At 38.3% G+C, this 24,696-nt stretch overlaps 1 protein-coding gene across 2 annotated transcripts in view; it reads right to left on the bottom strand.

Annotated features, from left to right (window-relative positions):
- The window catches only part of sipa1l2 (signal-induced proliferation-associated 1 like 2), a 65,128-nt gene that overhangs the window by 18,928 nt on the left and 21,504 nt on the right, over positions 1-24,696 (bottom strand). For both annotated transcript variants that reach the window (XM_084395792.1, XM_084395791.1), the window contains exons 2-10: positions 14,022-15,746; positions 13,750-13,877; positions 12,686-12,874; positions 9,142-9,316; positions 8,730-8,833; positions 7,161-7,318; positions 5,765-6,350; positions 3,784-4,058; positions 559-783 (exon numbers count right to left, since the gene is read on the bottom strand). In XM_084395792.1, the coding sequence (XP_084251918.1) occupies positions 559-783; positions 3,784-4,058; positions 5,765-6,350; positions 7,161-7,318; positions 8,730-8,833; positions 9,142-9,316; positions 12,686-12,874; positions 13,750-13,877; positions 14,022-15,393 (3,212 nt within the window). In that variant the 5' untranslated portion in view covers positions 15,394-15,746. The remainder of the gene's footprint in view (positions 1-558; positions 784-3,783; positions 4,059-5,764; positions 6,351-7,160; positions 7,319-8,729; positions 8,834-9,141; positions 9,317-12,685; positions 12,875-13,749; positions 13,878-14,021; positions 15,747-24,696) is intronic.

Genomic DNA, 24,696 nt, shown 5'->3' with positions numbered 1-24,696 from the left:
AAAATAAAACAGGATTCAGACATCATTACAGTAATGAGAATAAGAGAAGTTGGCAAAGGCAGTGCACTATTTAAAGAGATAATATAAGACGATTTAATAAACTTTCAGTGTGTATTATGAGCCAAAAAATTGTTTGTCCTTGTTTCAGACTTCAGGTATGTTTTTACTTTAGCGGTCCATGTAAAACAAATTTTCAGATCAATCAGCATTATATAAAAAATGGGTGGTATCTATTCTGAATATCAACCATGACAGCCTAGAACAGAAAAGGCCTAGAGACTGTATTGACATCTTTTTTCAAAATGCTTAAGAAATCAATGCATTGAACAATGCACGTGCACATTCACACAAAAAAACAGCTGAACGCACATGCTGTATTTGCTGAGATCAATTACACAAACCAAACCAATCCACTCTGCACCTCTATCTCTTCCCTATAGTTTAAATGAGTTGTATGAGATTTGGATCGTGATAATATACACTAGTGAAATTACAGGTAAATATTTGAATGAAAGAGCAGCTTACGTGTTTGGAATGACATTATCACATATCTCCTACCTGGATCCATCCTGGTACTTCTTATCGAAAGAAGTGCTGCGTGAGATGGCAGCTTGTGCGTACTGGAACATCTGTTGGCCCGGGGAGGGTTGATCTGGACCCTGAGTGGGTGAAACTCGAGACAGCGGCAGCCCTTGGGGAACGTGAGTCATCCTGTGCCAACCAGGGCCGGCACCAAGAGTCTTGTACTCCATGACGGGGACACGATACAGCTCTGAGGCACCTCTGAAAAACACAAATTACCATGGGTTTTACACGTAACAATGTTTTTGAATGAACAACGTTTTAAAATGATTTTTGGACATACTGTAGTATCATAGTAATACCATTGCATATTCATAAATTCACTAAGGGGGTTGGTACATTTTTTTTATATTTTTGAAAGATGTCTCTTATGCTCATCATTGCTGCATTTATTAAATACAGTAAAGACAGCAATAGAAATACAATTACAATTTAAAATAACTATTTCAGTGTCTATTGAACTATTGAACCAGTCTTCAGTGTCACATGATCCTTCAGAAATCATTATAATATGGTGATTACATTTTATACATACATAACATTTTTTGTGGAAACCAGGATTCTTTGGTGAATAGAAGGTTCAAAAGAACAGCATTTATTTGAAATATAAATCTTTGGTAACATTCTAAATGTCTTTACTGTCATGTGATCAGTTTAATGTCCTTGCTGAATAAAAGTATTTATTTCTTTAAAAAAAAGAAAAAAAGAAAAAAAGAAAACGAACCCCAAACGACTGAACTTTATACAGCATGTAAATACCTTAAACCATCCATATGATAATCATTGAGTAAAATAGTATGTCAATTTACCACTGTATCCATTTGATATATTAGAGGGGTTTATTAGTTCAAATCAGCGGACATCACTCAAAATAACCGCATATTTTATTTTTGATTACTCAGATGACCATATATGTTATTTAGTGACTCATTATGAACATGGTGAACAATAGTAAACTGATTTGTGTTTTCAGGTTGAGTTAGCAATTAGAAATTCCTGCTCCATTAAACAGGACGATGCAGCACAACATCAAGCTAGCATTATTTGCATCATTACCTGATTTCTAAGATATATAGGACATACATGCTTTGTGATAGCGAGCATAATGTGCGTTTTATGTTCATGGGGCGCCTACATCAGCGAACCCAGTGATTATCTCCACTTAGAAACAACTTGCATTATATCAACAGCATGACATGTACCCGACAACATATTTAATTATAGAAAAGCCAGCAGGGATTAATCACATCCATACTATGGATTAACCTGGTTTTTGGATAGATCAAAACCCCCCTTGAAATTGCTGAGAGGTTGAAATTAGCATTGTGGGGGCAGACTGCTCCTTCCAAAGGAATGAGGATTATCATGGCAGTTGAGTTACAGGTCAGAGCCCCCCAAAAGCGGGAGAACCTCCTTCACGCCTCTGAGCTGACTGGATAACTTCGGGCTGTTGACGTTTATACACACACACTCAGAGGGGTCCAAAGGTTTGAGACCATGGTAAAAAATCTGGGATTCAAAAACAAATTAAAGCTGAAAGTTTTAGGATTTGGAATCATTTGAAGTGTTACTCCTATGTGACTCCGTTTTAATAGATGCAACCATTTTTTGCAATCATTTTTTCCAATTCAAATTATCACTCAAATTGTTATTCTAAAATGTAATTTGTAATCAATAAAAAAACATGAATTAAATGAGAAAAATGCAAAATAGAGGCATTTTCACTAATGGTCTCAGGTTTTTGGACCCTACCACTGTAAATAATTGTTAGCTGTGTTTAGAGCCAGACTATTTCTATGAATCCATTCCAATTTATTAAAATAGAGTCTTTTTCTAGTCCGTCATTGCATGTGAAATGCAAAGTTCAGCATCAAGGGATGATTTTGGGAGAGGAAATTGGCAGAAAATATTAAAAGATAATCACTGCAGGGCTGTTTGGCAAGAGAAAAGACACATCCGCAAATCAGATGACAAATGGTATCAGATAAATTATGTACTGTATTTTGCTGTGATTATCTGTGGCGGGTGTTATTAGAGAGGGAGAAACCAAAAGAACAAACAGAAAATTAACACAAGTCTACCCCACACCAGCGGGATTCATTGATGGTTAGTGATGCGTTTCCGATCAAATCCACTCTGTTCCAACCACACGCACTGAAATACTTCTGAAACAAGAATCTCTGGTGATCTTCTTGAACGAAGAGCTGGAACAGGCGAGGGCTCTCAAGACAGATTCTCACAGCCTCTACAATGAAATACGGTACTTCAAAAAGTACTTCTATGAAGAACAATGCACTCTTAGACTCTCACACACAAATTACTGGAATTGAGAAATGTCTAACAAACAAAGGCTTGCGAATACAAAATATGCATGTTCATTAACTATAAAGTAGAGACATCTCTACAGACTGCAGAACTAAAGTAATTTTTACATCCAATTGAAAATCCAATGACATCCAATCACAATATTACTGCTAATCTCTCTCTGATCTGTAACCAAATGCAACCCTGACTTGTCCTGACATGCTTCTGTTAACTATAGTTCTCTGGAAACGACTTGCCCAAGATACAGCTATTTAGAGCAGTTAAAAGTCACCCAGAAATGCAAGCAATCTTCTATAAATTCGTGTTTACAAAGAGCACAGAGCACTTGATATCTGTGGCTTTCATGCCTTGCAGGGGGGCGATAAAAGTCAATCCAGTTATTGACAGTCTAGAGGGTCACTTTAATCTCTGCCTTCAGATGTTCTTGGTAAGCCCTCAGCTCTTCTGAAATGAGCAAACAGAACATGAGGCACATGTTCAACAAAGTTAAACAGGGTTCTGGGTCGCTTTCTATTTCAGGACAGTTTGCTGCAAGTGGTTTCTTTTATGTAAAGGCTAAAAAAAAACAACAACAAAAAAACAGACTATAATCATATCATTCACAGATAATCTCAAGAGGATTAATCTTAGCTTTAGGAGATGACCTCTGTTTACCCATGATAAACTGGTGTGGCTCATCTATCCGAATTAAAGGTTCAGTTTTAAGGGTTGTTTTTGTAAATGTGGCCATGACAAAGAAAATACCAGGTTTATAACATGCTTTATCTTTGAGTAATAAACACATTTTCAGCATTCAGCATTTTGAACATAATTTAAAGAACAATTTTTAAGGAGGTAACAAAAAGCTACCAATGGAAGATGGAGGACAAACGGTACCTTCTGGGGGTGCCGTCCTCATGTGGCTGTATGACCACCACCGTAACAGGTGTGGAGGTCCGCAGATAGTCAATCATCTGCTCGTGAGTTAGAGTCCCAACAGCGACCTTGCAGATCTCCACCAAACGGCATCCAGGGCGAAGTCCTGCCTGCCAGGCGAACCCGAACGGCTCCACGTCGGCTACCACACCCTCAAAGTTGACATGGAAGCCCAGCTGTCCCAGGGCATTTCTGCGCAGGGTCATCTCTAGCGTCTCACAACCCCTGGTGACCATCTGCGGAGAAGACAGAGCAGACATAATGACTTTAACCATCTGAAACTAGGCTTTTTGTCACCTCAGCGACTTTTAAAGATAAAATCTGTGCTGTGATGATGGGCAGAAGGTCCTGCACAGGTAAGCATGCAGATGGGTTGGCAGGTATGCAGAGATATAGATGATGACCGAAGCCAGGTCTCTGAAGGATGAAATTAACCGATGTCAAACCAACATGGGAGAGCACAACATGCTGATTGTCTCATGAATAACACATTCCTACAACCCGAGCTGAGAATCTGACACCTTAAACAAACGTGTGTGCGATATAGCAGCTTAAACCAAAAACACACAGTTTTAAGCAAACCGTTTTAAGCTGATCTTACTCAGACTCTGCAAAGCTACTAAGAACCCAAAGGCATCTTTATAAGCACCCACAAAAACAACAAAAGTTCTTTGATGAGATTGAGGTGCTTATACTGTATAAGCTTTCCTATTTTAAGTTAGAAAGGATGGTCACACTTTAGATTAGGGTCCAATTCTCACTATTAACTCACGATTAACTACGACTTTGGCCTCAATAAACTCCTAATTACTGCTTGTTAAGAGTTAGTAAGGTAGTTGTTATGTTTAGGTATTGGGTAGGATTAAGAAATGTAGAATATGGTCATACAGAATAAGGCATTAATATGTGCTTTATAAGTACTACCAAACAGCCAATATCCTAGTAATATGTATGCAAATAAGCAACTCCTTAATAGTGAGGATTGGACCCTAAACGAAAGTGTTACTGAAAGGGTTTATTTAGACGCAGCTTGGCTTTTACAATATTAAACCCTATAATCTGCTAAAAAATATATCTCCCCCAGATTTAAATTGAAATGCTTAAACATACAATATAATCATAAATTGTAATACTAAAGGTAAAGGGACAGTTCACCCAAAAGTGTAAACCCTCATGTTGTTCTTATTCTGTATTCACTTACTTTCTTCTGCACAAGAGAAAATGATGTACTTAATCAATGCAAGCCAATGGGGTACAAAAAAAGTCACTGACTTTTATTTTATGGACCAAAACAAATAAACCGCAATACTTTTTTAAAATACTTCTTTTGTGTTTCACATAAGAAAAGCCAGCCAATACAGGTTTGGAATGACACGAGGGTGAGTAAATGATGACTGAATTTTAATTTAGTGCTGATGGTCTGCTGCACAAATGCTATGATGATGACAGCAAACCACCCAATGTACAAAACACATTTAAGAGCTTGTGAACAGTTAAAGCGCAGTATTTTACAAGCTGTCAAATCTCACAAAGAGAAGGGACCACACATGCTGCCTGGGTCGATCACCGTAAACAGCATGTATACCCATTTAAGCCTCCATTGCACTGTAGCCTGCAGTTCTGGCCCAACTGAGCATGAATGGGTGGCAAGAAGTGGAACTAATATTGTTTTATTAAGGTGTGTGTTGATGTACGTACTTATCCCAAAGTGAATAAAGTGAATGGTTCTGGTAAGCTTAAGGTAAACTAAGGTACTGTAATCTACTCTAACATTGTCTTTCTACCTTTATGATGCTAATCCATTGACCCTTGGCCCCTGATTGCGAGAGAAACTTGATCCTGTAGACCTACACTGCTCGCTTATTCACAGTAAAAGGCAAGCTTGGTCTGAGTTTCAGCTTAGATTAAACTTGATCTTTCCTCTTGGATTTGCTACTCATACCTCTAATCGCTGTACGACCTCTCGAACTTCCTCTGGGCATCCATCCTGCACGGAAAAAACCACACAGTCGCCACGCTCGTAAAAGAGCTTCACCCTGCCAACCGTGGAGGACGAGCTCCAACCAATCACGTCCTTGCAGTAACAGTTGAAAACCACTTCCCGGGTTGCTTCCTCAATGAGCGCCACAAACTCGCGGGAGATGGACAGCAAACAACCGATATCGGTGGACTGGCAGCTGTCCCGGGCAACCACCGACCACGTGATGGCTCCCGTACTGTACAGATGAGCATTGTTCCTTGGGCGGCTGCGTTCCTTCCTTTTGGCGCCTAGGGTGATGAAGCTGAATTTTGCACCTGATGCGTCCACAGGCGTTGCACCGGTGAAGTTTAACACTAGGTCTTTAAGGTATTCTTGGCGGGTGCGCGTCGCCATGGCGCGGAACTTCTCAGACTTGTGGGCTGCGTTTTCGCTGTTGATCACCTTGGCTAGCAGGAAGTCCCGGAAAACGGCAGACTTTGGGAACATCACTCCCTTGGGTATGGGAGGTCCAAACGGAGGCACATCTTTGGATCTGGCAACCGCAACACTAGAAATATGATGAAATGAGTTTAGTCACTTCAAATAAATGCTGTTCTAAGCATCAAATAATCCTAAATAATTTATCACAAGAGACTTCTTTCAAAACATAAAAGAACCTTGCGACCCCAAACTTTTGAACAACATCTAATAATATATTATAATATAATATAAAATATAATATAATATAGATCAAAACAATTATTTTATACATATAAATCTTTTATATATAATATTAAGCTAGGATAGGAGATATTATTTCCACATTCAACATTAATATGTCATATGCACAAAGGCGGGAAGCACATGGCTCCTGTGAAAAAAAATTCATAGAGAGGTTTTTCCGTTTGACTTCAACATTGACATCAATTCTGAAATCATGCCGCAGAAGTCTCTCACAGATCTGCTCAGAAGATGAGACAGGCAATTTTGCTTTGAGACAGGTTCCAGCCTCCTTCAGCTCTCTGCAATGTTACGCTGAACAAGCTTAAGAGGTACACACTGAGTAAATAAGACTGGAAATTGAATTCCCTTCGATCTTATCCTTTAATCCTCCCTATCGTTCTGAGAGGTCAAATCTGACTGTCACCAAGCTGTTTGAAAAGCATCTTCATCTGCCTCCACCCCCTTTCCCACTAAGATGAAATCTCTAATTTACAAAATTGGATTTATTCAGGATGGGTTAGGCATGACTTTAAAACAGTATTTAGTTCAGCAAAGACACATGTATAAGCCAAACCACCATCCTTATTGGAAAACACAAGCATGCATTGAACAGGCTAGGCTGAAAATGACAATTAATTGACATTTTACGTCTTACCTGTAACACACATGCTCTGTACAAGGATTGTGGACTTTGACTATGATGAAGACATGTTGAAAGTGAGAGCGAATGTTTTGGGGTGTGAATGGAAAAGCTCCTGGTTCCTGGAAAATGATGGTAACGATGTCATTTCCAATGTGCCTCTTCCTCAGTAGCTGAATAGGGGAACAGATAATAGGAAGAAAATCAACAGTGCACATTTAAAAAAAGAAATCAGTTACAGTTACAGACATCTAATCAGAAACCGAAAGCAAAAATAAACTTCAAAAATAATTTTATTCAATAAAATGAAATAAACAAAACAAAAGAAAACACATCAAGCTCTGGGACATTGTACTTGACGAAACAATTGTAACGTACTGCATACTGGACAAATAACTGTTTGTAAGAAAGCTTAGGTTACGTGTAAATATAAAGGTTTAGCTTTAGTCTACTGTACTTAGTCCCTTGGACTAATCTCTTTGTCAGCAGAGAGAGAGAGAGAGAGAGAGAGAGAGAGAGAGAGAGAGAGAGAGAAAAAGAGAGAGAGAGAGGATCAGAGGTGTACTGAACTAAAACTCAAAGCTGAGGAGATCTTCACCAGCTTATTTTCTAAGATTATCCCTATTGGACCATGATCCTATGGACAGAAAACCACAAATCCCCCAAATCAGACAAATAAAGACACTTTCAAGGGCTCCTTTACTTCTCTTTCTAATCATTCTGTAAAAACAGCTTTCTTTTAAAAAGCACAAATCACAATTTCATTATCCGACTGAGCTCAGTCGAGCCATGGGGATTTCGGGAAATCATTGACAGAAAGCTGTTATGGTGGTAAATTAATCTATGACTCTATTAGGATTGTTCCGCCCATTAAAAAGTACAGCGGATGAAGGAAATAAATCTTTTAAAATTTGTTCCACCAAATAAATGCATCAAAAAAATGACATTCTTAATAATCATCCTTGATATGTTTTGCTCCTCACTGTGCAACTGAAAAAGCTTTTTTTTATTTTTTTTGAGATGGGGCATTCAGACGGTTGCCATGACAACGTGGCCTGCCCGCTGAAGTGTTTACAATTAGCAGGATGCAGGACAATTGGTCTGGGCTCTGTGAGGTCTGTAGAAGCACAGATCACAGATCAAGACCAGGCACTTGAAGAGAGAGCTGACGAGGGCTGAAAGAGTTTTGTGTAGACAGGACTGAGTAAGTGATGATCAGACCTGAATCTCATTTGACCAGGTGCTTATTCAAGTGTGCATAAATCAGCAGGAAGGCTGCTCTATCTTGGACTATCTGCTTTTTTGTTTGTAATAATAAAATAATAATGGGACCAAAGCACATATGATAAATATCTACATTTTATATGAAAATGTTGTGATAATTTACTACCATTTAAAGGAAAAAAAAAAGTTGTTTATTCCTGTGATGGTAAAGCTGAATATTCAACATCATTACTCCAGTCTTCAGAAATCATTCTAATATGCTGATTTGCTGCTCAGGAAACATTTCTTATTATCAATGTTGAAAACAATAGTGCTGCTTAATATTTTTGAGGTCATGTGATAGCTGAAAGTCCGACTCACTTGTTGCCTGTTGTTGGGCGTGTAGGGCAGCATTGTAGAGACGTGAAACATCAGCTCAAAGTCTTTATAAGTGGTGTAGAGAGAGTGAGTGCCAGTGGAGTCCGCTGCAAAGAACGTGATTATATCACACATATGAGTATAAAAGCAGTAAATTAAATAGACACATACACAAAAATTTGGCTCTTGCAGTTCAATATTAATTTGCAAATGGCTCATCTGCACAGACTAAGAGATTATGAGAAACTGTCCAATGCCCTATTTGAACTGCCTGAGAACAAATATGGCATATTGGTCAAAACCCATTTCAGAAATGAACCCGAAGCTGCCAAGCAGCTTGTCAAAGATTAACAGCAGTGTACGCGGATCAAACATTCAAACATTTTGAAGATATCATCGTGAGAAGAGCACTCACTTTTGTTGTCCAGCTGTGCCCTGTACTTGCTGAACCCCTTCAGTCGGACTCTCTGACCAAGTAAATCCAGGAACTCATCCAGTGCGGGACTACCACTCTCGTTATTGTACATCTCCTCCTCTGTGCTCTGCCCGGCCTGGCAGTACAGGATGCCCACTTTGTGCTGGTAACTCAGCTACAAATTTCAAAGAGTAAAAACACAATCAGTTTCAATCATCGTAATGATATTTGACAAGTTTTTCTGTACTCCCTTCAAGTTTGAGCCAGCTGTTACATCCTTCCCTCAACCCTAATTACATCTATTACATGGCTCTCTGAAATACTGGCCAATCACTGCATTCTGTGGTCATTTTATTTTTATTTTTTATAAATGAACATCACACTGTACAGTACATTTGACTCATTCTGGGACACTGATCTTCTAGATTGTAGTCCTTTCATGTATTGCATCATTATGTGGTCTCATTATTTACATATAATAAAATAATTAAAACTCAAACTGTTTAATAAAAAAAAACTCTGCTTGACGTCAGGGTCTTGATCATCCTTTCTGCGTTTATTCTGCAATAATGACCGCCCTGACTGTATATTAACCCTTTACCAGTGTTATTTTAGTATTATTTATCAACCATTATAGTACTTATTAATATTTTGAATTAGCTTTAATTTTATGTTTTCCTTTTAATTTTAGCTTAGGTTGTAGTAATTTTGTTATGTGCTTTCGTCATTTATATATTTATATATTATATATTTCTGTTTAGCTTTAGTTTCTTTTTATATCAGTTTTAATTTGAATAATGTTATCACTTCCACTTATTTTATTTCAATTAGTTGCCAAGATTTCTCATATTTGTTTACGTTTTTATCATTTAATATGTATATTTTCATTTTATTTCTGCTTTATTTCAATTAATGAAAAATATATTTCAGTTAAAAATAACAACACTGTCCCTCACATATTACATGGCAGGATTTATTACATAATAGAATCAATTTCGAAGCACTTCTAAAATAAAATAAAAAATAGCAACCTCACAAGAGAGCACCATAAAAAATAAAGAAAACACAGTCGACAGGAAACCATTTAAAACACTTTTAAAGCACATTATGTTCTGGTGATATAAATTGTCTACCACAAGTGGTGATATAGTCATGATAAGTGCCATCAATCTATGCAAAAGCCTGACACATAATGACATGCAGACTGGCCTCAGATGCCACTTTTGCATAATGTATGAGAGACACATACCAGCCTGAAACTAAAGGAAGAGGCAATGGAACCAGATGTTGGGCTTCAGACAGCCAAACAAGCATTTATTTGGACAATTATTAAAAGATAAAGTAAAAATATGATACTTAACATAAAAATAATAGGAAATGCTGAATGGGGGACAATATGAAGAAAGCTGGTTTACAATGACATCATAATTTTTAAGAGGTCTACGATAATTGTCCGAAATCACACATAATTCCCACCCCATACCAATTTTTAAAAAATGGTAAAAGCAATTTTAGTGCTATTCTTACAATTGCTTTGGCTTTTGTGCCATAAAAATGCCAACAACAGTCTAGTCTAGGGGGGAATAGCAAAACCCCCCCAAAAAGCCATTATCAGAGAGGGGGTAGAATTGGGAGAGAGCATGGATGCGCGATAAAAAAAAAAAAAAAAAAAAGGACCAAAGACTATGACTCAAGAAAGCATAAGACAAGCTATGATTTTCTTTCATTTTCACCCTAAGTGTTGCTGGTCACAGTTGGTAGCATCTCAGATGGGTCAAGTGGCCCGTTATGTGTGGCTAGGTGGTTGCCATGGTGATGTTTTCTGTGGTTTTGCTGAATAATTTGCCTTGAAAACTAGTTTCCTCCTGTCTGAATGCTGGAAGGGTGGACAATAGTTGAATCATCATTTTACAATGAGGTCCTCAATAAGGTATTCGTTGAACTTGATTGATTTGAGATGACTAAATACCATTTGGAATAATTACCATCATTACTTTGACAACTAATTGCACTCAATGCATTCATTGTTCTGAATCTACAGGGTTACTGTTCAGGTTTTCCACTCTAGCCGTCGTGCGGCTGCAATATCGATCAAGACTTTAACTGCTTCTCAGATTCCATTCAGTCAATTTACTGACAAAACTGCTCATCTCTCTGTTCCACTCTCAGTCTAAGAAGTCCCGGTCTGTCAATAAGTAATTGGATCTTTGTTTTTATAAAAGGTTCCTTTAGTAAAACACTTTCTTATCCTGACACACCTGCAATTTGAACCCTCAAACGGAAATGTTGTAAGGCCATCAGCAGCACCTGATAGGCGCCTTGCCCACAGGAACTACTTTACAAGCTCAATCTTGCTTAAGTTATCAAATGAACAACAGCTTTTAAGGATGTCACATCATCAGCAGAGGTTTAAAACATCTGTTTCTGGTTTTATCAGTATGCATTAAAACTCAGCGAATGGGACATATGAAGGATATAACTGATGGTTTCTTAAACCCCCACTTGATTATGTCTTAGTAATTACAGGCCTTGCAGACATGTACGGTTCACAACTTTGTACATTGTTTGCAATGAATCATCACGGAGAATGAAGGTTTCTTCCCTCCTGTCACTTTGTGTTAGCCAAACTGTCTCTTACTGTCCAAACGGTGGTACGATTATTTTACAGCCTGTCTGTATTGTGGGAAATGCTTATTGTTGCACTTACAAAAGAAGCATATATTAAGTTAATGGAAGTATTATATTTAACATCAACATTTTTAATTAAAATTGTCATACCTGCATAAGGGAAACAGTATACCTTAGGTCCTGTAACTGCTACAGTTCTTTTACAAAATTAAATTAGATTAATTAATAAACTGTCGACTTTAAAAAAATATATTTTTTATTTTTTCCTATTTTTATTTTAAATGGTCATATGGCATAACAAACACAAAACATGAATAAATTAAGAAATAAATATTCTATGCAGTCTCTCTTTTAATATGAGCATCATAAAATAATAGTTAATAATAGTAGTTAATAATAGTTCTGGTCTTGTATGCTGACTGGACAATACAGCAGGGTTCATACACATTTCTTTCAATAAATTTCCATGACTTCTCCATGACTTTTGAGGCAAATATTCATGACCTAACGTTCCATGAACCGTCTGTGTATACATGTAAAATAAGAATAAAAATCTATTTTCAAATCACAGCATATCTTAACTAATTAATTACAAGCTATGTGGTTTAATACTAAATAAACATTTAAATAACGCTGACACACAAGACAGACGATTAGATAAAATACTGTGTCTGACCCTCCCAGAACTCCACTTTCTAATTTATGTTGGTGTTTCTTTTCATCTGTTTTTTTTTTAGTTTATGTGGCTGTTTTAGATCATGTTTGACTCTAGGTGCGTTCACACCATGACATAATTACTGCAATTACATGATTTAAACTTGTAAATTTATGGTATTTAAAAAGGTAAAATCTAATAAATTATCTACACACTTTCTATGTGTAAAACTATCTGTAGACATTTTAGTACTGTACTTACCCCCTGCTGATCTAGCTTCAGCAGTTGTTCTGGGACTTTAGGTGAGCTGGTGGCCAGTCTGAGGCACTGAATGTTGACCTCGGGAACTACGTACTCCAGCACCTCTTTAAGAGGGAGACCACGGGACGTCCCATGCTTTACCGTGGAGGGAACTGCATCCTCCATGATTGAGCCTCTCAAAGTGGTGAGCTGAAGATGGACAGAGTGAAGAGAGAACTTTATATTCATAGAAAAGAAGGAAATAGTTCATATTGTTGGTGGAACTGAGCAAATGTATCCATTAAATGAAATACACGGCACGCTCGAATCCTATTACTGAACAGATGGATAAACCATTCTAGTCTCTCAAATGGCAAAGCACTCTTTAAGAGTGCCTCGTCTGTGATGCTGAATCCAGCGACATGCCCTGCCAACCTTTTCGATGAATAATTGAGTTCAACTAACTGTGGCGAATGCTGAAGTAACGCTTTGGCTTTTAGCAAGAGGGCCATTGTACGCTCAACCGCCAATTCAGCAAACTATCCAGTCACCCTTAGGAAAACCCCTGGCAGGCCGCATATGAAAGATCTCTTGCCATTTGAAAGCCTTACTGGTTGGGACTGTTATAGCATCAGTGGTGAGACTCATGTAGTACAGTGAGGTAATTTATATCACCATACATGGAAAAATCAATTGTACAACACAGACATCATCCATCTTGAGCTGATTTCCAAAACAATCAATGCTTTTATTGAGGTAGCTTGGATTTGTATTCAGAGGAGATGATGTAAAAGCACTGGGAAATGTACTTAATGGGAAGGTGGAAATCAATTATAAATGAATGAGAAGTCCACTCATTGTCTGTTAAAAACATGCAGTAAATATTCTCAGCTTATTTAAGATTTTATTGCTCTTATGTAAAACTATTTGAATGAATTAAAAAAATATTAACAATAATAACATTAAGTTTGGACATGCCCTTCCCTTAACTTAAACCCCTGAACTTGACTGGCTCAAAGACCAATGGATCTACAGAGGTCTGTTAAATGATGTGGTAAAACAGTGTTTAATAGGTGCCGTCCTACCTCGCTGGTCCTGAAGATGACCCTATAATTATACTGTGGGCCCTCCTTCCCCTCCTCCAGCTTTTCTCTCCGAATGCTAACTGCCACCGGACCCAAGTTCTCATCAACACCAAAGTAGTTCTGGTGCTCTTTCAAGAAAAGAGAATAAGAAGGGGTCAACATTATACAGTGAGAGATACACAGTTATTTTGGTTACTAAGTGAGATCATCAATCACTATAGAGCACTATTGTGTAGACCCATGAATTCAAGGTCTAGTTTGTAAAAACATACCTTTATTGAAGAAGAATTTGTGATAGTAGTAAGCACCCATGTCAATGTGCTCAATGATGTAGCGTTTGATGCAATCCCGTGGAACAGCATAATTTTCACGAGAGGCATAATTCTCACGGGACATTTCCAAGACAGAAACCCCCGCGTTGGTGCAGTGTGAACTTAAAGTAGACTCAATAGTATAATTGTCACCCACATTGTTGTGGGATCCACTGTTTGGTTTGGTGGCACTCAGTTTCCTTTCCCCCTCACCACCAATCTCGTTACGGAAGTACGGGCAGGTCAGCACCAAACCATTGCTCTTCCCATCCCCTTCGTCAGGATCGGTGCAAGCTTTTTGCCCAAGTTCCTCACAGCTGTCCAAAGGGGACTCACAAATAGGTAAGGGGTCAGGAGGGTCCATTCCCCCACCAATTTGGTGTTGGGACGCTGCAGAAGCCCCCGTGGTAATATTCTTCCGACGTGCTAAGTTTGCACGATTAGTAACAGCCTCACTAATATTAAAAAGCACGCTCTGGACGTCATAGTGGGCGAAGCATCTCTGGAAACTCAATGGACGACCATGTCTGCTGCAATCGTCGTGTTCGCCAAGTTGCCGCTGCTCGCTTTTCATGGTCTTCAGCCTGCGGAATATGGATGTCTCGCCCTTTTCAGATTTCTGCCGCTGTAGGAAAGACTTCTCCCTTTCCCGATTGTAGAAGAGCGAACTATCCACATAATCCGAGTAGTTCGGAATGCAGAGAATGTCCCCCCGTGCAATCTGCGCAGCAGTCTGGAGACTTGGAGAAACGGCAGTCTCCGGAAACCGACGAAACTCCGGAAAGCCATGTGAAGGTGGTGCGCTCGGTTGCTCTGAGTGTTCTGGCTGGAAACCCTTCAGATTGCCAAAAAACCCTTCATTGGGCAAACCCTGGCGATTGATGGAGGACGTGCTTCCATATTCTCTGTGCAAAGTGGCACCTGTATTGGGGTTGATTGTTGTCTGATCCATGTCCTCCGCCCCTATATCACTGATGGTGACGTCACTGTTGCTCCTCTTTTGGAGAGCGTGTTGAACTTTACCAGGAGAGTGGCTCAGAAGGTTTCCAAGACCATATTTTGTCTCCAGAAAGCTGGGATTGGGAGGAGAACCCGGGCTTTGTTTGACCACATCTTCTGCCGATTGACTGGGTTGTCCATTCTGGAAGGACGTCATTAGGCTCTCATACTTGGGTGGTGGACCGTGGCCATCCTTCTTCTGTGGCCAATCTGACACTCTTGCGCGTATGCCCATCTTGGGCACTGCTGGTGTTCCTTGTGTATTTGGGCCAGGAGGTCCCATATTCCCATTCAAGGCTTGAAGCTTTTTGGCAAAAAGATCATCAGTCTGCATCTCTGAGGTGAGACGCTTCTCAAGCTTCTACGGCCTCGTCTGCTGTATCTCTGGTCCTAAAGTTAGGGATATTCATACCTGACGTTAAATTGTCCAGAACAGAAATTCCAACTCCAGCATTTTATGCAATAGCGAAGGAGCTTGACGGCGCTGGGAGAAGTCTGTGAATGATGACTGACCCACGTCAGGGTGTTCAGACCTATTGGTCTGTAATCCATAGGAGGAGAATGAGTCTCTTTATCTCAGTTTCACTGTCAAGGACAACTGCTCACTCCACGGGAGGGCAAGCAGAAGATACGGTCATTTCACAGGCATGTAAGCTTAACAAAGCCAGGTGGGATCTCTCTGATGCTCTGGAAAGGAACGGGTGAGAGAGAGAGAGAGAGAGAGAGAGAGAGAGAGAGAGAGAGATCATTAGAGAATCCATTTGGGAGGTAGAGATACCAATGTGACCTTGAAAGAATGCAAAGCACTCAAAATCCTCAAATGAACAAAGCATCAGCAAAAAGGCCAATTAATTTAATAACGGTTTGAATGTCTATTCAGAAAGCACTTTCTTTTTCACCTGAATGCATGCCATTCATATAACAAATGTACCACTTTTTGACCTTAGAGACTAATTAGAGATAAACATCAAAATAAAAAAAGCATTACTTGCATGCATGCTACTACCTGTGATAAATTGCAGAACAGATTCAAAACACTTTCTCTACAGCATTAAGTCATAATATATTCAACGTTATTATTTCAAGAGGTGTTAACAAAACTTTGGGGAAAAAATAACACATTGTTTGTTTCATTTACCTATTTTGCATTTGAAAGTACTTGACAGATGGCCATCTTTTTATGTCCTTTTTCACAAATACAAAACAAAATGCAAGCTGGTGTATTCAGAATTAATTGCCTAAAAATGTACAATGAAAATTACAAATTATTAAAATTATTTATCAATATGTTATCCTCTACCATAAATTATTTTTCAAATTCATTTTCAAATCAAAGACCTCCCATTGAGTTCAGTGGTTCTTAAATGGAAAATAAACTATGCTAATTGTAATTAATAAAATGCAATTCATCATAAATCATACTTTGCTAGGACTGAAAAATAAATATGAACTTTTGAAAGAGGAGAAAACACTCCTACATCTCTTGTTGTTGACATTAAAGGTCGTACAACTCTATCCAGAAATTAAATTAAACTTTGTCACTTAAATAGGTCAATTGCACTCAGCTTAAGAACTTCATGTTAATTTCAATACATAATATTTTATTTTAAGAACATTTCCATTTGATTTTAATTTTATGTTGGGTCACCACTTGGTAAAATCTGGGTCTTGCAGCCAAAAAAATTAAATAAAAAATGTTGAGAATTACTGGCTTAGTGCAGTGAACTGACTGAGACTGCCTTTCAGTGAAAGAGCTTTCCAATATCATATCATCCAAAAATAAAGTACTAGCGAGAGCGGAAGGGAGTATAAAATTACATTACTGACAGACGCCGCCACGGACATGCTGTGAAATTCGCCAACCTAAAAATAATCCTTCGAAAGGCAAGCTGATTAAACTACCGTTTATTAATAATGTGTTTTGGAAGCACAGTCCTGTCTGTCTCTTACATAGAAACTGACCCCAATACTTTTAACCCTCCCTTTGAAATAAACACATCTTTGTGTCAGCGTCGACACCAGCTGTGAACCACATTGACGTTTTTCTTTTTCAAACGGCATCCGTCTAGAGTCTGGAAATTCATTGGATTCAGAGCTGTGATTTAATGTCAACATGAAAACAAAATTGACTTTATATACTTTATACATGTGTTCTATTGTGCACAAGTCATGGGTGCATGTTATTCCAAAGAAAACAATTGTTTTATAAATCTTTAATCATAACATAATAGCCTGCTCCTCCTCTGAAATGACTTTCCTTTTCAGTTGACGTCTAGCAAAGGGGGAGTTTTTTGTTAAACATTCATCAAAAGATACGCTATTGACATTTAGACAAGGGCACAAAGCGACACATGTTCATCCCCAGAGGAGATGCGGGGGTATTATTGCTTTTAAAATGTGGGTGTAATCAAACATTTAAAATGCAAAAGTTCCATGATCAGAAACATTCCCAGCAGCACTGAACTTCGGGTTAAATTGAACATGGCGTGAACAGAGTGGGCTGGTCAGGCTAAACTTAGCATTGGGCTTCAGAAAAAAAAAAAAAAAAAAGAAAAAAAAAAAGTGCACAAATGACAAGCTGTTTCATTATTAAAGAATGCTGTTAAATATTAAAAGGAGGAAAAAGCAACCTGTAAGGAGGCTCTCTTTCACAAAACAACAAAAAGCCTTGATAACCTAAACGATAGGGTGAATCTCACGAAAACTGCCAAGAATGGTCTAGAATTATTTTTCCACCCAAAAAAACAAAGTAATAAATAAGAAATTATATTTTGCAAAAAATTCTAAACGCATAAAGACAATTTTTAGTAGCATTTCAGAGAACAAGATTTTTTTGCATAGTGACACAATACCGTCAGTTCTCATTACCATAATGTAGATTTTTTTTTACCATTGTCACTGCCGTAATGTTTTATTACGTTTTTTATATTACGTTTTATTTTAGTTTTAAAGAACATTTGTAAAATTCAACTTTAAATATCATGATATTATTTGTTATTATTTAATAGTAGTAATAATAATAATAATAATAAAATAATAATAATAATAATAATAATAATAAAACAAATACATAACTAAAATGAGAATTTTTTTTCTACTTTACAAAACTTGGGAGGAAAATATGATTAATTTTGATTAATAATAGTCAAGAAAATAATGTCATTTTAAATGGTCCTAAAATTGGCCTAGTTTCCACTATGCAAATCAAAATACAATCTTATTTTGATTTTGGGGTAAAATATGATCAGGATGTTTCTTGGTTCACAAGAAAAACAAATGTTTAGAACTTCAGGAGTGTCATCATCTAGGATATCTACACCACCACCTTATAGCTGTGTTCAGTAACACGTAAATGTCTAAACTCACATCTTAATCACTGAAAGAACATCAAAAGTAACTCAAATGAATTATTCATTTCTGACTGTCAATCCTCAGTGATTTTAAAAATGCATATGTCAGAAGGAGGTCTGTTTGTCCTCCAAGACATCACTGTGATCCCTATCTGTATATCTGTTTTGGGACCATTTATGTTCAAATGAATGGAAAAATGTGTTCACTGTCTTTAGAGGCATCACCACATTTGATCCTAATAAATCAGCCTTATCCAAAACAAGAAAAGAAAGAGATATAGCACATCAAGCACAATAGCAAAGCCTTGAGAGGACAGCAAATTGCACATCTGAAAGGCTCCCTCCCACCACCTCCCGCTGGGCTTCAGAGTCAGGCAAATGGCCAACCCTGTCCTCTCCGACGCCCTCCGTCCAGCTGCAGGCCCTGTACAGGTCATTGATTACCATTATGAGCCGGTCCCCTGCTTTCAAACGCTTGCTCACATGCACCGTGCCGCCCAAACAACAGAGCTCATCATCACTATCATCGCCCACCGCAAAGACACACTGACCCAATCTATTTAGACAGCTGGATCTATACGCGGGGACTGTGACCACATCGGCCTGTCTATCATTTCCAACAGCCACAGAAGTTAAAAGGAGTCCCTGTCTGCCCAGGGTTTGATAGGGGCAGAAGATATGAGAGAATATTTGAACTGAAGGTTTTTTTTGGAAATGTCCACTTCCTGACGAGCATGAATCAAGAAGAATCAGAATAAGCAGCTTACATGGACACTTTTGTTTGATAAATCCACAACATTTTGATTGTTTTCTCAGAAAACAGATTTAGTTAGTCGGATGTTACTTAAAGCTAAACTACGTCACTCTTTACTGGATGATTGACAGGCACAGCACAGCAGTGTTCTTTGAGACATGGTCTTTGAAATGTGCTGTGAAACAGATCAAAACAATGCTGGAAAGGAGGTCAGCTCACTCACAGACAGTCCCCGTCTGTCCAGCCGAAATAGAGAAAGGTCAAAAAGTTCATGCCTAAAATCTGGAATTCAAAATCTAATTTAAACCTCCAAATAAAGTTCAAGGATTTTAGATTCATATTAAAGAAATATGAAGAAATGTTTTAGTTTCTGCACTAAATCTGTGAAACGGACCAGAAGTAAAAAAAGATGGATCTCAAATCATGCAAGATAACAGGAACATTAAGTTCCGCACAAACTCATTAAATCAAATAAGGTATATGAAATAATCAGAGAGTCTCATTCACTTTAATTGACTTAATACATTTAAAATAGACATAATTTTAAATTACCTTTGGTAATTACTTACTTTTCAGATAAAAATACTGAATAATTTCTCTCCATGCTGTTAACTCAGTCCAAATCAATGCTACAAGGTTACACCTAATTGATTATTCCTTCCTGTCCTGTCCACTTTTGTTTGCTCCTGGGTTTTATTGAAAAAAAAAAGGATGACTTTGACAAAAGTATTGATTAAATTGAGCCCAGCAGTTTCGACAGGGTAACTGGGGTGCGCAGACGCCTAGCAGAACCAGAAAGGTTTGACATCAGCCCCAGTGAACACCCTACATGGGCACACCCTGTCAGATGCTGTCAAAGCGTTCCAGGCTCTTTCCGCTTCAGCCCTGAGCTCACCTACATTTCTAATTCCTGAGACGCAGCTGGGAGGTCTTGTGTTCTCGTTTCCCTTTCCTTGTTAGGAGTAAGGATGGAGTCTCTTTGGCGCTTATGCATTCCAAAGCCACAGGCACTATAACAAGAGCCAGGAGCCGGTGTGCCCTAATGCCTCACATGCCATGAACACTTCTGGATTTATTCCAAGCGACGGCATCCAGGAAAACCCACAAGACCGTTTCGCACGGACATTTCAGCACAGAGTTCACTAGCATCTAAAATCCATAAGACAAACATAGATAGATTGATGAAAGCGGTTATGAGTTACATGACAGATTTACATTACAACTCGTTGCCAAGTTTCTTTTTTAAAAGAAAAATTATTATAATTATTATTATTATAAGTACAAAATACTATTAACTTCACATACACATGCATATATTTCTGTCCAGCAAATGTAAAAATACATTGCTAAAAATAAAATGTTTCATTCTTTTGTAGTGGACATGGCTTGGCAAACAGAAAGATGGCTAGTAATATCGATCAATCAAAACAAAATAATAAAATTGAATACAATACAAATTTGCTTTGATTATAAATAAATACATAGTATTTTATTACAAATATAATAAAATATAAAAAGAAAGTTAACATCCCAAGTACTTTAGTGCTTGGCTGATTTATCTGCCATTTTACTGGATATTCAGACATTGATATATAATTTCTCATTTAAGTTTGGGAAATTTCTCATATTTTGGGATATCGCATAAAAATACAATAAAAACGCTGGATGGAAATGCGCATAAATTCTATAAGTGTGCATAAAAAACATATGAGCTCAATTGAGTCGGATACATTTTTTATCCGATAAGAAATCATGCGCATAAACTACAATGGAAACACAAGTACTGAATACATTTATCAAATGAATCAAAAAAGTAATGTGACTTTGCACGATGGGACGGCATAACTGGACTAACAGACCAATCTTGTTGCAAAGTGGCTCGGTAAAACAACATCCATTTTTCTTATTGATATGTAGCACCAGTTTATCAGGAACTGATGATTTTGTTTTCTTCGGCTCAATGGATGGAAACGGTATTCACAAATGTTTTATGCGATACTACCATTTTGCACATCATTTATATTTGCAACTTTAGAATGGAAACATAGCTAATAAAAAACTGAAGGCTAACTCTGGGTGTGAGGATGTGAATGTTGGGAAAGAGAGGAAAAGGAACAGATCCAATGAGAGAACAATAAACAAACAAAAGGCAGGTCTCGCACCCTCATAGGCAGTCTGGGCACGAGTTGAAAGGTTGGACCCCGGGGGGTGCACTGAGGGGGCTTTCTGAAGGGAATACAGCCATTGACCTTTACCATTTGGGTTAATATAATTTCCAGGTGTTTACCAAACAAACATGGCCCTCCAACAGTGAGCAAACAGACAGGGAACGGTCCGTGAGAAAGGGCTGTGGTTTAGAACTAGGTCAGTGATCTGGCTTAAACACAATAGCCCACATTTCCTTCATTTACAGTATGATACAACCGAGATATAACTACTTCCTAAGTATTTTCCCAAGCAAAATTACCTCTAGTTGGCATGTTTTATGCAGGAATGCAGGCTTGTGTGCCAGAACATGTCAAGATCTTGTCATTTTCACTGCCGGAACTTTACCAAGGAGGTAGACCCATAATTTCATGCTAAAAGCTCTCAGCTTGACTGCTTCTTCACCAATTTTGGAAAAGGCCCCTTGATAAGTCAAAGTACGAGGAAACACTTTTTTTCCCACCCGCTTTTATGACTTCAGACTCAGCTTTTGGCTTTGACTGACCTGGATAACGTGTATCAGCTGTTAAAATGAGTCAGACATGCGCAGACGCAGACAGCCAGTCAGCATCTGCTAGACTAGACATGACTGTCTGTGATGGAGTTTATGGCATCCGGCCCAATAAGAGATAAAGTCCCGTTAATGACAATCTGTGAACACTATTTCATGTACACACTGTCGATCTTATCAATAACAGCTGGAATCGCCTTTGTTTGACAGATATTTCCTCATTCGCAGCTGGGACTGAAGTGGAGGAGACAGGCAGGCATTATCATTGAGATATTTCGCCTCGCAGCCAGTTGGAGTTAAACATGAGGGACGCCCACCTCCTCCTCCAAATCTCATTTTTCTCACTCAGTCTAGGTCATAAACATACTCTATGAAAGCAAGCAAACACAAACGCTTCTAGCCAAATGTGTCAGCAATTCATAACGCAACCAAGTACACTTTCTCAACTATGCTACAGGGCCGCTTGCATAAAGCGTTTTCTTACAGCAACAGTTTGAAGAAAATTTTGCTGTGTCGGTAAAAGTTAATTAAACCATCAGCAAATTTAAAGATGACCTGAATAATAACATGCATGCTTTTATGTAATATTGCAGTGTTAATTATAAATTATTTATCCGTGCATTTTTGTTTTGTTTTGCAATCTTTAATAAAAAACATTAACATTAACAAAATCAAGTCCCGCTCTGCATTTTTTACTCATCCGAGAAGCCGTTTCACTCGGATATTCGTCACAATAGGAAGAAAAGACGCAGTTTCCACTTTAAGTAGTGGTCGACTAGACATAATCAAATTAAGTGTGTATTGCACTAGTGGCACCAAATGGAATTGCAACCTGTTTAAATGGAGAATACACTGAAAAGCTACATATTTGACTGAATGGTAAGCATTTGCGTCAAAACTGAAGTATACTAAGTGGACATGATTACCAATGGCAATTATCTAAAAAAAAAAAAAAAAAAAAAATCGTCTCATTTCATTATATACAATAGGCCGCCCGCTTGCAATGTACTGCCCAAGCATTTGCACGCTTGCGTAGTAAGTATGCTTCTGGCACACATTCACTGTTTTACAAGGAACCCAACTATTTTGGCTAATGAGCTGTGTTAAGGGTAAGTTATCCTAATTTTAACCCATTTAATGTCTTCCATATGACACATCAACCACAAACAACACCAATCTTATGCGTAATGGAGGCATATACGGGGGCATCTTAAACAAGGCCATGAGGTAAATTAACCTCCAACCCTTCAGTCCTTTAAACACCGTAAGTCTTGGCCAGGGCCCAAAAGGGCTTATATGAACAATGCTCATCAGCTAGCAGCTAAAAAAAAAGGGTTAAGAGTTTATGTAAGCCTTTTGTACGGACACAAATCCTCCTTTTCACGCACATGAATGAGGTTTTAGGAACAGCATAAAGGGCGATTCGGCCTAGTGCCTCGTTTAATTAAAATCAGAATAAAATAAAGTTGTTCGGATCTGCGTACAGCTGCAGGGCGAATGACAAACATGTTTGACAAAGTTTGACAGGAGTTTCGATTTCTGTGGTTCACCTACTGACAACACTAATGGGTTAAAACACATTCACAGGACAGGACCAGACACAAATAAGCATGTGGGGACTGGTTGGTTCGCACACGTATGGAGCTCGACGGCAAGTTTCGACAGCAATCGATGACATGGCTCTATATCCATCTCCGTTTCTTTAAGTTCAGTGGGAGCAAACAGACCGAGGGTCTTTCACAAACCTATCTACGTGGTGGAAACACACTGCCTCCTTGTTTCTCTCATTCAAGTCGTTCTTTTATGGGTTTGGACAGCAGCAGGCATCTTTGTGGAAGCAGCACTGCATTGTGCCCCTGAGCTGAACTAATTTCTTCTCGCGCTCGAGCGGTAACCTTCATTCACCGGGAGATTCTGACAACATGCTGCACTTGAAAGAGAGGCTGAAAGGGCCTGTGAGAAAACCGAAGCAGCAGGTAGCTTTGGGTGTTGGAGAATTCCGCCTGTCTGAATTGAGGCTGGTCATTCCAGACAGCATGTGGTCCACACCGCGGAGCTCCAGTCGAGAGTGGGAGAGCTTTTTGAGTTTAACAAGCACCATCTGGCATTCTGAGCTCCTCACAGCAGCCGAACACACACACACACACATACACCCCGACACCCTGCTGCACCATCCCCGCCAAATATCTAAAACCAGCGCACACACACACACACACACACACGGCTGAATAAAAAGACCTGGACTCCTCAGACTTAGTAAAAATATGACCTTTAACCAGCATCCCATAGAACTGTGCTTCTCAACAGGTTTTACAGACCCAGACTTTCCATTGGACATCAAGTAATAATAACAAAAAATTTCCTTAAAGTGAAATGTAACAATTTATTCATTATAATATTTGATAGTAATTAAACACTGTAAAAATAAAGAAAAAAAAAGATTTCTTGAAGTTGTAAATAAAGATTATTGGAAAACATTTTACAAGCAAATTATATTTTAGTCTTTGCACTTCAAAATTTCATGTTCAATTCAATGTGTTCTTTGTAATTCTTTGTGAAATTTACAATATCTGAGTGAAAATAGTTTCTACACACTTTTTTTTTTTTTTTAGTGTACAAAACTACCTAGCGTTATGGAAGCTTGTTTCCGCCACGCTATAAAACAATAATTGCGACTTTTTGTCTCACAATTCTGACTTTTTATCTCATAATTGCGAGTTTATATCTTGCATTTCTGACTTCTTTTCTCAGATTTGTGAGATATAAACTTGCAATTTGCGAGTTACTTATAAAGTCCAATTCTAAGGTAAAAAATAC

Source organism: Rutilus rutilus (genome assembly GCF_951802725.1).
Source record: "Rutilus rutilus genome assembly, chromosome: 22".
NCBI lineage: Eukaryota > Metazoa > Chordata > Actinopteri > Cypriniformes > Leuciscidae > Rutilus > Rutilus rutilus.
Note: the sequence above shows the minus strand (reverse complement) of the source record. Positions and strands in the feature narration are given on the sequence as shown.